General features: G+C 44.1%; 1 protein-coding gene across 1 annotated transcript in view; it reads right to left on the bottom strand.

The window, feature by feature from the left end:
- Nucleotides 1-1,225: 1,225 nt before the first annotated feature.
- Nucleotides 1,226-13,179, bottom strand: part of CYB561 (cytochrome b561) — a 333,596-nt gene continuing 321,642 nt past the window's right edge. The window contains exon 6 of the mRNA XM_078645077.1: nt 1,226-8,150. Coding sequence (XP_078501203.1) covers nt 7,958-8,150 — 193 coding nt within the window. The 3' untranslated portion in view covers nt 1,226-7,957. The remainder of the gene's footprint in view (nt 8,151-13,179) is intronic.

The raw sequence follows: 13,179 nt of genomic DNA, 5'->3' as shown, positions 1-13,179 counted from the left end.
TTCTGATGTTTGCACTACAGAAGTGTATTTAGGTGACATAGTTTGCCTATTTGATCCTACTTACGACTTGCTGTATTCTGTTGGTGTCTCAGGGGCGACTGTGCAGTTGCTTTAAGGACTTTGTGGTCTACTCACCTACGGAAGCTGGGTGACCTCTTTGATTTGAGGCAAATTGTTTCCAAAGATCTATCTTGCTAAAAGCAGGACAGAAATGGACTTTTCTTTCTTAGATTGTCAGGTTCAGCTGGTGACAGATGAAGCATTAACTGTAGTAAAAGCAAAGATGTAGGGTACCCGAATGAGCGGCTTTTGGGCAGGAACACAAAGGGAACTTCACATCAGTTTGCTGGAGCTAACGTCAATCAAGCTTTTCTTTTCAGAGGGCTAAACAGACTGTGTTAGGTATTTATAGATATTAGCTTTCTAATCTACAACATCAAGAAGTGGGAGTAGGTGGGGGTTAGGTTGCTTTAGGGTGGGGGCTGTTCTGGCACATTTCTCCCTTGCATTTGTTCCCGCTTCACTTCTCTCTCCGCGAGGTGTGATGGGACTAGTTGTATGGGTCTATGGTCAGCCAGCTGTGTCTGCAGTGGTTCTAATTGTGGTGCAGGGTGTAGTTGCTACCAAAGTGCCAGAGGTCATGAAGATCATGCAGTATGCATGGCCTCCCTCTCGTCCGCGGTATTTGGGCTTTGCCTAGATCAAAGGGTGATGTGGCTTAGAGGATTCACCTGCTGCTTAATACATGCATACGAGAAGTGGCCCCTTCTCCAATGCGGACACATGCTAGAGAGCTGAGTATCCAGTTTGCCTTCTAGGAATGCACAACAGTCTTGAAGAGTTTGGATGCTCAATACAGCTCCATATTCGCAACATCCCTCTGCAACCCACAACCTCTACTGACTAATCTTCCAGCAATCTGAAAATACTATAAGTCCTAGATATCATCAAGAGCCTTGCCACACAGCATCTCACAACCTCCCGTACTTGCATATCCTTACCACAACATGATGCAGTCAACATTCCTAAACATTTAACAAACAGAAAATAAAGTTCCAGAAGTGTGTTGATTACCACAAGGCACAGGGGAACATGGACAAGGGAAGGAATGTGATGTGTCAAGCACAATCAAAAACAATGAGTAGGCTGTGACTCTTGGCGACTTGAGTTTTGTACATAAGATAGTGATTCCACCATCATCGCAGAAAATCCAAAGATCACCGGCTGCACTGCTGCAAGTGTTTATTAGAGAATCGCATATCAAGATGACCCATGGGCAGACAAAACCATACACTGTTTAAAGCATTGACACAAATAATAATTTAATACAGCAACAGTTGACACATAAGAAACACCACATAAAATTGAACCACTGTTATCATCATAAAGCCAATCCTGTTTGAGAAGTTAATGTTAACATGCTAATTTTTTGGCACATTTTACACGTTTATATTTTCCTGTATGATTCTTAGGTGCAAGAGATGGATGGGACAAGGAGTGTCTAAGGAGCAGTGTTCTCATTTGTTGTCTTGATTATGTTTATCTTGTCCTGGTATGTTTTTCACATCCGTTCTAATCTGTTACTAAGTTTGTAACTCAGATGTTGGTATCAGTAGGAAGTGGCAATATATAAATAGGATTGGACGTGGTATAATACAAAGAAATGTACTGAGAAACAGAAGAGACAATGTATTGCAAATGGTCTGGCTGTGAGACCGATCTCCCTTTTCCTTGCAAGAGGCATCTCACTGTGCAGTATTTTAAGGCAGACTTGTTAGTGAGCTAGCTAGCAGTTTCTAAAGAGACTCCCATCTCCATCTACAGGACACAGGCTTCCACTCAGACTTTGCAGTTTGGGGATAACGATGGTGAGGGAAAAGCCAGTTAACATCACCGCAAGACACTGAAAATCACCCCACATTCTGCCATACACTACCCATAACCCGCCACACCATCTCTACCCACCAAGCTTTAGCTAAGATGTGGTAAGACCTTAGTGTAAGCAACCGTGAACTGGTATCATCTCTTTACTTGTTGATACAATGATACTTAATCCTGTTGGTCATGTTGAAATATATCTTCAAAGGCACTGGCAGTAACATCTCTAAAACTAGAATAATGAAGAGTCAACTATCAGCCAGGTTACCCAGCCAATAAGGTAAATAAATTATATCCAGTTGTATTTGTATTGCTGACATTTTTGTAAAACGAGTTAAGGTCTCAGCTAAGATGGGTGTGGTATTTAAACAAGGTATGGGTATTTATAATCAAGTAATATTTTAGAAGTCGAAAAAGTATCCAACCTGAATGCTGGTTATTGTTCTGCTACACTGCGTCCATAAAGTGCTCCACTGATGCAGATAGCTACCTGTCATTGGGCGGATCTAACAGCATTGTGGCAGGAGTTTCTGAGTATAGAGCAACATCCTCTCAGTGCAGTTGTAGATAGTACGTCAGATTATGGCTCTGGCTTGTTATTTAGTTCTGCAGTTCCTTTTCCTGTCCTAAAATGTAATTCCGCATGGTGAATTACATGCAAGCAGAACTTGAAAGCAAGGATTCCGAAATCTTCTGTGGACTGTCAGGAGCATTTAAATAGGTCACTCGTGAGTGTCCAGAAGCCAATGTGTAGCGAGACGCAAGATCGAAATGACACTTCTGTGTTGCAGGGTTTGGGTGAACTCGTTTCAAGCTTTCACTAGGCAGAAGGAAGAAAGAGCTGCTGATGTCAAGGACATGACCTGCAGGTTTATGAAGCGATCCAAGATTATTCTGTAGACCCCAAGGTTGAAACACTAAGAACACACAACCAAGCGGATTTTGGCGACCAATGATAGCAAAGAATCAAATGGATCACCCAGTGCAAGTACAGTTAAGAAGGTCCAGTGTTTGTTTCAGTTCTTCCAAAAAGGAAGGATATAATTCAGTGCAAGCTCCTGTCCTTAGCTGAATATGTCTGCCGGCTCGCAAAACGAAGACTACGGTGCAAACAAGTCCATGAATATGATGATGAAATGAAGACTCTGTCCTCCAACAGAGAGGGATATTGGATTGTGTGCCACTCCATATATAGCACCCGTGTGCGGGAATGCAGGATTTTACTTGACTCAATGTAAGCTCTGTCCAAACAATACTGCAATAGACAGCATTGAGGAAGCCATACTGCTCACATCTCCAAGAGGGGTTTGCATCCGACCAGGTGGTCTGCACCTTCGGCAACATGGATGCGCAACTATGGAACACTCCGGAAGTCACCATGCGGTGCAGAATAAGATTAAGTCACAGGCATCTGAACCAGGAAGCCATGAAATGGAGATGCATAAACATAACAAATCTCCACAACTGTTATTTCTTGCAGAGGCAGAACCATCTCCGTGTGCCTTTAAGTGAATTTCTTCTTGGATTTTCTTGGGTAATATTTTGAGGGAGAAGAAAAGGCTGTTTTGTGTATATGATTTGGGACGGAGTTCAGGTTGGTTACAAGAATGCAGGGTTATTGGACTGGGTTGCTGTTGTTGGACATGTTCTTTTAGGCATTATTCATGTGTCTGTGATGTTTCCAATTAGGGAGTTTCGAAACGTACAGAAAGTCTATAACCTGAAGCCATTAAACCAGTTACTGTTTTTTGGCATCTACGCATCCCCCAGCTGAGACACAAGCTCAATCATGAGTACCAAACAGAATGTAAATTCAGTTTGAAACAAGTCTGTGGAAAGGCAAGGAGAGGGATTTGCATAAAAAAACATCAACCCACTTGAATACCCCATTGATCATGGGAAGGCAGATCAAGGTGAAGTGGAAGGTGGAAGGTGCAAGGCACCCACAAGACCACACCAAGATCAGGCCGCCCCTTCACACTAGATGGCTGAGCACGGCCACTGACCCCAGAGACCAAATGCCAGTGGTAACTTTGAAGGAGATAAAAACATTTATGGCTAAACTCTGTCACACAGAGTGTCCTGGACACGAATATCCCAAGTAGAACACTAATCTTACTTGTAAGCCAGGAAGGCGAAAAGGACGCCATTGCACAGAAAAAACAACATTAATCTCATTTTGTATACACAAAAAACACTCTTGAGAGATTCTGCAGCACGTGGTAAAATATTTTCTGATCAGATGAAGCTGAAATGAACTACCTGCCCTTAATGTAAAACATACGTTTGGCACAACTGCAACACAGCACATCATCCAATGAAGAGTCTGAACTGTGAAACATGTTTATGGCAGCATCACATGACAGGGATGTCTCAGCTCGTCACGGCTAGGATACTTTTCAGCATCAACTGAAATATAAATACCAGTAGCAAAGTATAGAAGTTATTTAGGCAAACCTGTCACACTGCGAGAAAGCAGAAACTAGTGAGGAGCTCACTTTCAGCATGGCAATGTGACTCTAAGCACACAGTCAAAGATAAGCTGGAGATTGGTAAGGAGGAAAAAGGTAAGTCATGTGTTGACCTCGCTTAGAACCCTGCCTTAAATCCACCTGCAGATCTGCAGCATGGCTTGACGAGTACCTCATTCTACTACTGTGATCTCCAAAAACCCTTTCTAGACTCTTCCCTCCTCTCTACCTCCTTGGACCACTGCAAACCTAATGTTAATACTATGATCTCTCAAACAGCCCTTCGAAATTCTTCTCTCACCTATCCCTCCTTTGACTCATCCCAAACCTCATCAAGCGCTTCAACGCCTTGTAAGGGTTAGTAAGCACTATAGAAATACAATTACTGTCCATCAACATCTCCCAAGGAAACAGACTGAATTTGACTCGTTTTATAAAGAGGAATGGCCAAATATTGGCAAAACCAGACACCAAACAACCTGGAGGCACTTGGCCTGTTGGTTGGAGGACATTGAACGGACCACTACACCAAACATTAATTTACACCAAAAACCAAATGTTGTAAAATAACTTCTGGAGTAACGAAACTGTTCATGTAAAAAGACTGTTGCAGCTTTCTGGTATTTAAGCAGCCACCCGGTTTAAGATAGTTTGATAAACGGTGCTGTCAGGGGGATTGGAAGGGGGCTCCTGCGTTTGTTGATTTCTTACATTAAACTTGCAGAGCTGGGGGTGCGTCGGGTGCAGAAAACCGAGAACCTCCTGCTTTGAGGCGGGCGGTACAGTAAAATCACCGAGAACGACTAGGTCATGAATTACCACGTACGGCCCCGAAGGAATGCCGCGATCAGGTGCGCACGGCAGCGTGTTGATGTCTGTTGCTCATGGGAAAAATTATAGATCAAGCTGTGTGTGGGGGGGGGGGGGGGGGGGGGTTCACGGCGGCGGCGCACTAAATAACAAAGCCATCGCTGACAACATATGTGAGCTAGACATCACCCGACACTGCGTCACAGGTAATGACGGCCTAGGCGTTTCTCCAGCTGAAGGGGTGGGAAGAGGGTTGATTGAAAACGAAAAATATGCCACAAAAAGCCGCTCCCACCAAAATAAACCGGAAAGGGAAGAGACAAACAAATGCCATTTCGATTAATAATAAAAATGATGACAGTGGGATACTGTAGCTGTGAGGGCTCAACCCAAGGCACGACGCTGCTCTAGTTATGGCTAAGAGGGCGTTTACCAGAAAGCAGTATTTGAGCCTTCACATACACATACTTCGAGACCAGCCACTTTTAGCATTTCAGCCCCGTAGATTAAAAAATACAAAGAGTGATTGCACTGGGATTACGCCCCTGCCTGCGGGCTTTCGTATTCTGAGGCGATATTCTCCTTCTCACCGCTGCGCGTCGCTGTTGGCCCATTATCCACTGGCCGTCTCCATTAAAAGAGACGCAGATGACAATGTTTTCTATCAGAAAACGTGGCGTACTCCAGCTGCTTTCTGTCGAGACGAGAGCAGTGACCTCACCAGCAACCTGCGAATCACAGAAAGAAGAGTTACATCGTCAAGCGCACAAAAAGACACGACAACATAAGAATATAGAGGTGTCCGTAATAATAATATCATTAAAAAAATAATCTTTTTGGTATTTCGTAAAACAGTAAAATCGGCTTAAGAGCGCCGTGACAGCTGGCAGTTTGTGCGGGAGTCTTACAGAGGAGCACCGCTGGGCGGACGTGCAGGGCTGCGAGGGCGGCTTGTAACACGGTTCACACTCTGTCTTACCAAGCACACCGACGCCCCTACATGCACTTTTGTGGGCACTTCTCTCACTGATAGTGCATTTTGCAAGGCAAAGTTATTAACTAATGGCGTCACCGGCAGAAGAAAACGATGGCAGAAAAAGAGCACAAATTTACTATGCATCATATGGTACACACTGCGATTTGTAATTTAACCTGCCATTGCAAAAATATATTAACTATTGTGTGCTCTTGCTCGCTAAGATTCAGAAGCGCTACATTTGCACAATGCTAGTGCAATATGGAAGGGCCCTGGAATAGACTACCTCTGACCCGAGTCCTACGGTTGTTTTAGTGCCCGCACCTAGTGCCAAGACAACGGAGGGCGAGTACGGTGGTCAGCGGGTGCCAACTAGCAGCAGTGAAGCGGCAGGTCAGAGCAGACAGTACTGCTTTGTGCTCCAGCATGCGATCATGCCCCGACAGAAGCAGGTATATATAGTGCTTCGTGAATATGGAAATTGTGCAAAGTGTTTTTATATCATTGACATAAAACCCATAATTAGTGCTGGTTAAACGATTCCAATCCATGCTCTTGGCATGTGACGTGTGTCCAGGCTAGTATGCTGGCATCAGCTCTGCACTCCTCGAGTCACAGCCTTCTCTGTGCGGCCACAGGATGCAGGAAGCAAACCACACATCATGGGCTGGTGATCTCAAGCCCCACCCCTGGGCCTGCTCCCAGCCGCTCACAGTTGTCACAGGCCTGGCGGCAGCAGTCTCTGCACTCTGTATCTTCTTACTCTGCTGATGTTGTCTCTTTTCTTGTTGATGAAGCCAGGGTTATGAAACATCACGAACCATGACTTTGCATTCTTTATGTCAAATCTCAGTGTGGTGGAATATAGTCCCTGATTCTCAGTTCTCCTGAGTTACTCTTTCTTACAGTGATGCTAACGAGTGCCGCGTTACATTTAGAGCCCTTGACAACGTCGCCTAGAGGTCACCAGCCTCCTGGGAGACAGCAGCATGTATGTTCTTATGACACATGGCTGGATGGTGCTGTTGCTGTGCTATCTTCCGAGGATGGAGCTCCTCTAAGCCAGATTGCGATCCTGCTACCACTCACCACCTCCTTGTTTGTGGCCGCTCCTTCCTTCTTCGTCTAACAAGCGGTGCATGCCTACTGTAAGTGGTCAGTAAAGCAGTGCCCAGCAAGTCCTCTTAACTTCATCACTTCACCTGCTCTCTGCTGGAACCCATCTGTACAGTGTCTGCAATTGCCAGCCTAGAGCATTAGGACAACCCAATGGTAAGGATTATCAGTGCTGTGCTATTTTCCTTAGGTGGAGCAACACCCAGAGGGAGCGGTGGCTGGACATTGCTTCCAAGAACTAGAAAGTCCCGAAAGAACTTATACAGTGAATACAAATGAGGACATGGCCTATTGAAATGTAAGAGTCTGAAGGATACAAATATTACAGAGTTTTTTTAGGAAGAGGATTATTGAATATTGTCCCTAGACGCCTAGAAGGGTGGTAGGCTATTGGTAACTGATATCAAGAATTGTCCAGGGTTAATATTTTGTTTAGGAAAGTGACTCCCATCTGCTGAAAACAAAATGCTATTTGCTATTGATTCCTGGGATATAAAACGATGCTGATAAGGCCACTGACAAGACATGAACTATGCATACATTTGGCTTTGCAATCATACTCCATTGAATCACATGTGCCGGGAGGTGTTTATCTCGGAACCTCCACAATTCTCTCCCCATGTGGTTAATTTAACAAATGCTGCACATAGAAGCACACAGAATGGGAAGGCTCCCTGCAGAGGCCTCGAGGGTTATGCTTGCACCCTCACTGTTCACTTGGGCTATCGCCCTCGGTGAGGGTCTTGAAGTCCATGGAGAGCGCTTGCTCTTCAGGCAGCGGTGGGCGTTTCCACTCATCGCGCGTCACAATGTATCCAATGGTGACGCCGAAAGCCAACAGAAGTAGCCCCAGCGCATTAGCTAAGACACCCTCCACCGGAAGCTGGGAGTAGCTGTTTCTACAAGAGAAGAACACATTGATTAAAAAAGCTTTTTTTTTTTTAAAAAAGAACTTTATTGAGAATAAAACACATTACATATTATGCATTCAATTACATTGTGTAAGCAGGGACGCATTTATAAACATTTGAATGATATCAAGGTGTGCGGAACGTAAGATAGCGCAACCATGAACTGGGCACAGAGGCGACATAGAATTGGCATATACTTTAGTCGCATCATCATAGAAACTGTGTCGACGGCTGTCATCATTAATCTATTTGTTTTCAGCTACAGGGTCTGGAAGTGGTCAGGGGATTTGTCAGCCTCGTTTATCTGTCGGAGATAGGCTACCCTGGCGGGGGTAGGACAGGTGTCATGTGGCCTGCCAGCTAGAGGCAATCAATTCCAGTATTCGCTCAGGTGAGACTGGCAGGGTGCCGCATCCGCCAGCCAGTTTTTTAGGTCGAGCCTAGAGCAGCGCATGCGCTGCTGCTCAACTTTTAGTAAGGGGCTTTTCAAAGTGCTACCCACAAGCTTTTCCTGGCCTAAAGCTTGCGTCATGTGCGCGTGAACGCGCGCAGCCACCATCTCCCTTTTTTATCTCATTAAGCCTTGTTCTAATGACTCCTCTGCTCGCACTCCCCCTTCCCTTCTCCTCCTCCTCCTCCCTCCTCGTCAGCTTTGATGTTCTCAGTGAGCCATGTTACTTTTACGGCCAATGCTTGTTTGAGTGGCCCTCACTCACAAGGCCACATATTTTGCTTTATAGATTTAAATTTTTTTTCAGTTTACCTGATTACATCCACTAGATGGCGCAAGATGGTGAGCTGTCTCCCTAAAGATCATATTTAACATTTTGAAACAAGTTCTCCACCTCTAAACAAATGTTGAAAGAAATATATGGGCTGGGGTGATTCAGCACCCCAGAAATGCTGGAGAGGAGTGGGGGATTGGCTGGAAAATGAACAATTGAGAAGCAATGAAAGACGTTGTTAAGTCTCGCCTATGCAGCGAGTTCCCTATTCTTAAGCTCAACCAGGTTTACAGTGATTTTCAGTTTTCTGCTTGAAATCTGAAAAGTAAACACGCCTTTTATAGCAATTGGGAAAAATTGAATTCAATATGAAAGAGTCAAGATAGCTTTAGAAAACGGTTTTCTTTATTTTTTTATCTTACGTCTTTTCCTAAAATGCCACCATTGGCAATAACTTAGCATTTTGATTCTTAGAGGAGAGCTATTGGCGTTAACATGGCTCTTTTAAAAAAAAAAGAGAATTTAAATTCTGCTTTGGGGCTTTAAACACTTGATGGTCAACCTACTTACATAGTTACCAACAGTATTCAGCAGTCTTTGAAAAAGGACTGACATTTTTGGTGCCTACAAGGGAGCTCCAGTAAGTGTGACTAAGTTAGTGGGAGGGCGAGTACTGGATGTTCACAGGGAGAAAACAAATCCTGCATGATTTTATGCTGCAAATTGTATCTTATCCTTTGTAGGTTCTTTCAACGGAGCTGTCACTCTTGGATCACTAAGTATTCACCTGCCTTAATCCAGTTTTCGTCTTGCATACCAAGAATACTTCTTCTTAATAGTCAAACAGTCTGAGTAATTCTGCGTACAAAGGCAGAACCCGAGAGCACACAATGTCTAAACCCAAGGGGTGCACAACAGGATGATGGTGCCTAAAGCTGCAGGATATATATTTTCAGATGGCAGTGTTTCTAGGTCAGGCTATATTTACTGTGTAGAAAAGACTGTTCCAACTTAAAGTATTTTTCAGCGTGAATTAAGCAGTAGGTTAAGTTATGCAATCTTTATTTCTGCATTATGCCATAAAAGACAGAAAACAAATAAAAGCATTCCAAATACAAAATCTTTCATAAAAATCCATAAGTAAAATGCGTTTATTATCCTTCCCCATATTCGTTAAAACATTAAGAATGTTAAAAGGTCTTTAAAAATCAGATTGACACAACTTCACATAGTGAATGTCCACATGTGATTGGTGATGTGTGGGTAGTAACACTCAAATAGGTGATTTAAAAGTACATATCCCATGCATACCCAAACACGCAATATAAATATTATTTTTCGAAACATTAATGATCAAATATTGGGACCAAGCCCTTGATCTTTTGGAATTAAAGTGTGTGTGCCTTTTTAAAAATTGTTATTGCTATTTGTAGTCCTATGTGTTGCGGTTAACTGAAGCAGATTAGATGGACTTCTTCCTAATACACCATATTGCTAACAAATATTTTGACACTGCAAATACAGTATGCTGGCTAGTGTCAGTTTGGCATTAAAGATAATGGGGTAACCCAGTAACTCTCAGAACCTGGCTAATCTAACTAAACAAAAACAATGGTTCTGTTGGGAATCACATTTACAATGAAGGTATATTGAATATACACATATACAGATATATCCAGTGAGTGATATATCAAGGAACACAACTAATCCTGAAAACAAAAGGAAAAATCAAAGGAAACAAATAATTAAACAAACAACTGACCACAATGGAAGGTAAGGCAAATATTTTGTATTTAGCCTTTTTGTTGGTTTGATTCTCAATCTATTTGAGAAGCTGTCCAAAACACACAATACATCAACTGAAAAGGCATAGGGTGAGTGAAGTCGTGACTTGGTGACTGAGTGCTCAGCAAACATTAAACAACAAACATTATCCTACATCTAGACACCATATTTAAATCATATGTGTCCACTCTAAGTTACAGTAGTTGCAAACTGATTTATTATTTCTTTAGTTCATTGAAACTGTGTGTGGACAGATACATAAACAGAACGTCGACGTTTCGACCCATTAACATGATGCGCTGATTTATGAGCATCTAAGGCGGGTCTTCCTCAGGACTGCAAAAAGGTTAATTTCCACATATTTGGGAATATCTACAGTTAGTACCGCAGGACAATCCAAATCAAGAGGCAGCAGATTTGATACATTTAAGACTGATTTTCTGCATGCAGTTGAACACAATGTCATACAACTGTTAACTAAACTACAGAGCCAGAAGGATTCCATCACTAGCCTGCTAGTTACTATTCCAGCAAATAACATTTCATTGTCTGCATCTGCCAGCACGGAGTAACAGTACCCAGCCTCAGTTTCCAGCAAGTTGCTGTAAGGGCTTCTAAAACCAGCAAAGGTCAGTGCTTTAAATGGGGCGGTACTGAGTACCAACACTTTTTTTTATTTTGAGAGGGAGAGAGTACCTGGACTTCTCAAAAGAGACGGAGTGCTTTTAATTGAAGATACCGGCACTTCTCAGAATCAAGCAGGTACTTTGATACAGAGTACCTGCCAGCCACGGCCGGTAGTGGGAGTACCGGCCGGGCGGTGACGTGGGGAGGGGGAGGGGCAGGGTGAGGGCTAGTAATGTATGGAATCCGGACCTTAACAGGTAAGTAAACATAAAAATGAATAAAACGAATTTCGTTGCGCGCACTGCATCGCATTTGGTGATGCAGTGCGCGCAACGAAATTTGTTTTATTTATTTTTATGTTTACTTACCTGTTAAGGTCCGGATTCCATACATTACTAGCCCCCACCCTGCCCCTCCCCCTCCCCACGTCACCGCCCGGCCGGTACTACCACTATCGGCTGCGGCTGGTACCTGCCCTTCTATGTGTCCATTTCAAGCACTGGCAAAGGTGGTCTGATCAGTGGCGACTCATCTGCTATGGCGGAGGAGCGCCGCCCCCAAAATACGTCGGAAAAGGAGAAAAACAACAACAATTTATTTCTCCTTTACTGCTGAGTTTTGGGGATGGTGACTGGAGAGTTATGGCACTGAGGGGAGTGGTAGTGTGCTCCCCTCACTGCGCATGATGGTTTGGCCCGTCGTCTCATGCCGACCAAACCATCATGCGCAGTGAACCTCTCTCCAACCCCTGCTACAATGCTGGGATTGGAGAGAGAACAAACAGACTCTCAATCTGTCCTGGAGCGCTGATAGAGGGCGCTAAGGCTAATCCTCAGCTTCAGGATTGGCCGCTCGGCATTCTGGGAGCCTGTGCTTGAAGCAGATGAGCGCGATGCGGGATGCAGCTGGCTGAAGGTAAGTTTTAAAAAAAATGATTATTTAAAAAAATCCCCTCCTTCCTTCGCGACCCCTTTACCCCTCTCATTCCTTCCGCCCACATGCCTGCTCCGCCACTCGTCCCAAACATCCTTCCAACCCCTTTACCCCTCTCATTCCTCCCGCCCACATGCACGCTCCGCCACTCGTCCCAAACATGGGCCGCTACTGGGTCTGATATCAATGCAGTCTGAGAAGCCGACGCAGGAAAATCGTAGTGATATCAAACATCGCTCTAGTGTTGTGTGAGGGTTGGAGAATGACTGCTGGCTTTCCCTCCCAAAAAAAGCAGTACTTCTATAACTCTGAAAGGGAGCTGCCCTCACACCCCGAAAGGTGATGAACAAATTGCAAGGGGGTGCATGCACCTGTAAAGATTATAATGTAATATTTGGTTCCCTGGAACTTCCGAATGTGATGACTGAATAGTTTCGAGGGAAAGCTGCCTTCTAACCCATATCATCTATTCCATTGAGCTCTCTAGCATGATTACCAGATGACACTTAAATGGGAACGGAAGTGTGATTCCCTACACTCTTTATTTTATGTAGTTAGGTCTGGCTTGACAGCGCAGCTGTCAGCAGGCATTATGTGATCAAAAATTGAGGTTTCAGGCGTACTAAAGAGATGGAGTGTGGCTCCTCCCAGATGTTAGTTCATCTGAGTACAGCTTTTGATTTGTCAAAAGCTGTGTGCTTTCACAGAAAGGGTATTCACCCCCAAAACAGCTGTGATTTGTTTATTCTGCCACATGTGGGAGGCAGTAGCATCTCCTTGAAAGGGGCTCCAGGGCTCAGTCCATTCCTCCCCTGATGCCCCACACTCTTCCTCTCCTAGTTCGCACACATCATTTAATTTAGAAGTGTTCAGAAAAACACGGCTTTCGTGTTTTCATGAACACTGCCAGTGTGCAGGTCCGCCCTCTCGGCCTGTCTCCAGGCTCC

Source organism: Lissotriton helveticus, chromosome 5_1 (genome assembly GCF_964261635.1).
Source record: "Lissotriton helveticus chromosome 5_1, aLisHel1.1, whole genome shotgun sequence".
Classification (NCBI taxonomy): domain Eukaryota; kingdom Metazoa; phylum Chordata; class Amphibia; order Caudata; family Salamandridae; genus Lissotriton; species Lissotriton helveticus.
The sequence above is the reverse complement of the archived record's forward strand: the minus strand, read 5'-3'. Positions and strand labels throughout refer to the sequence as shown.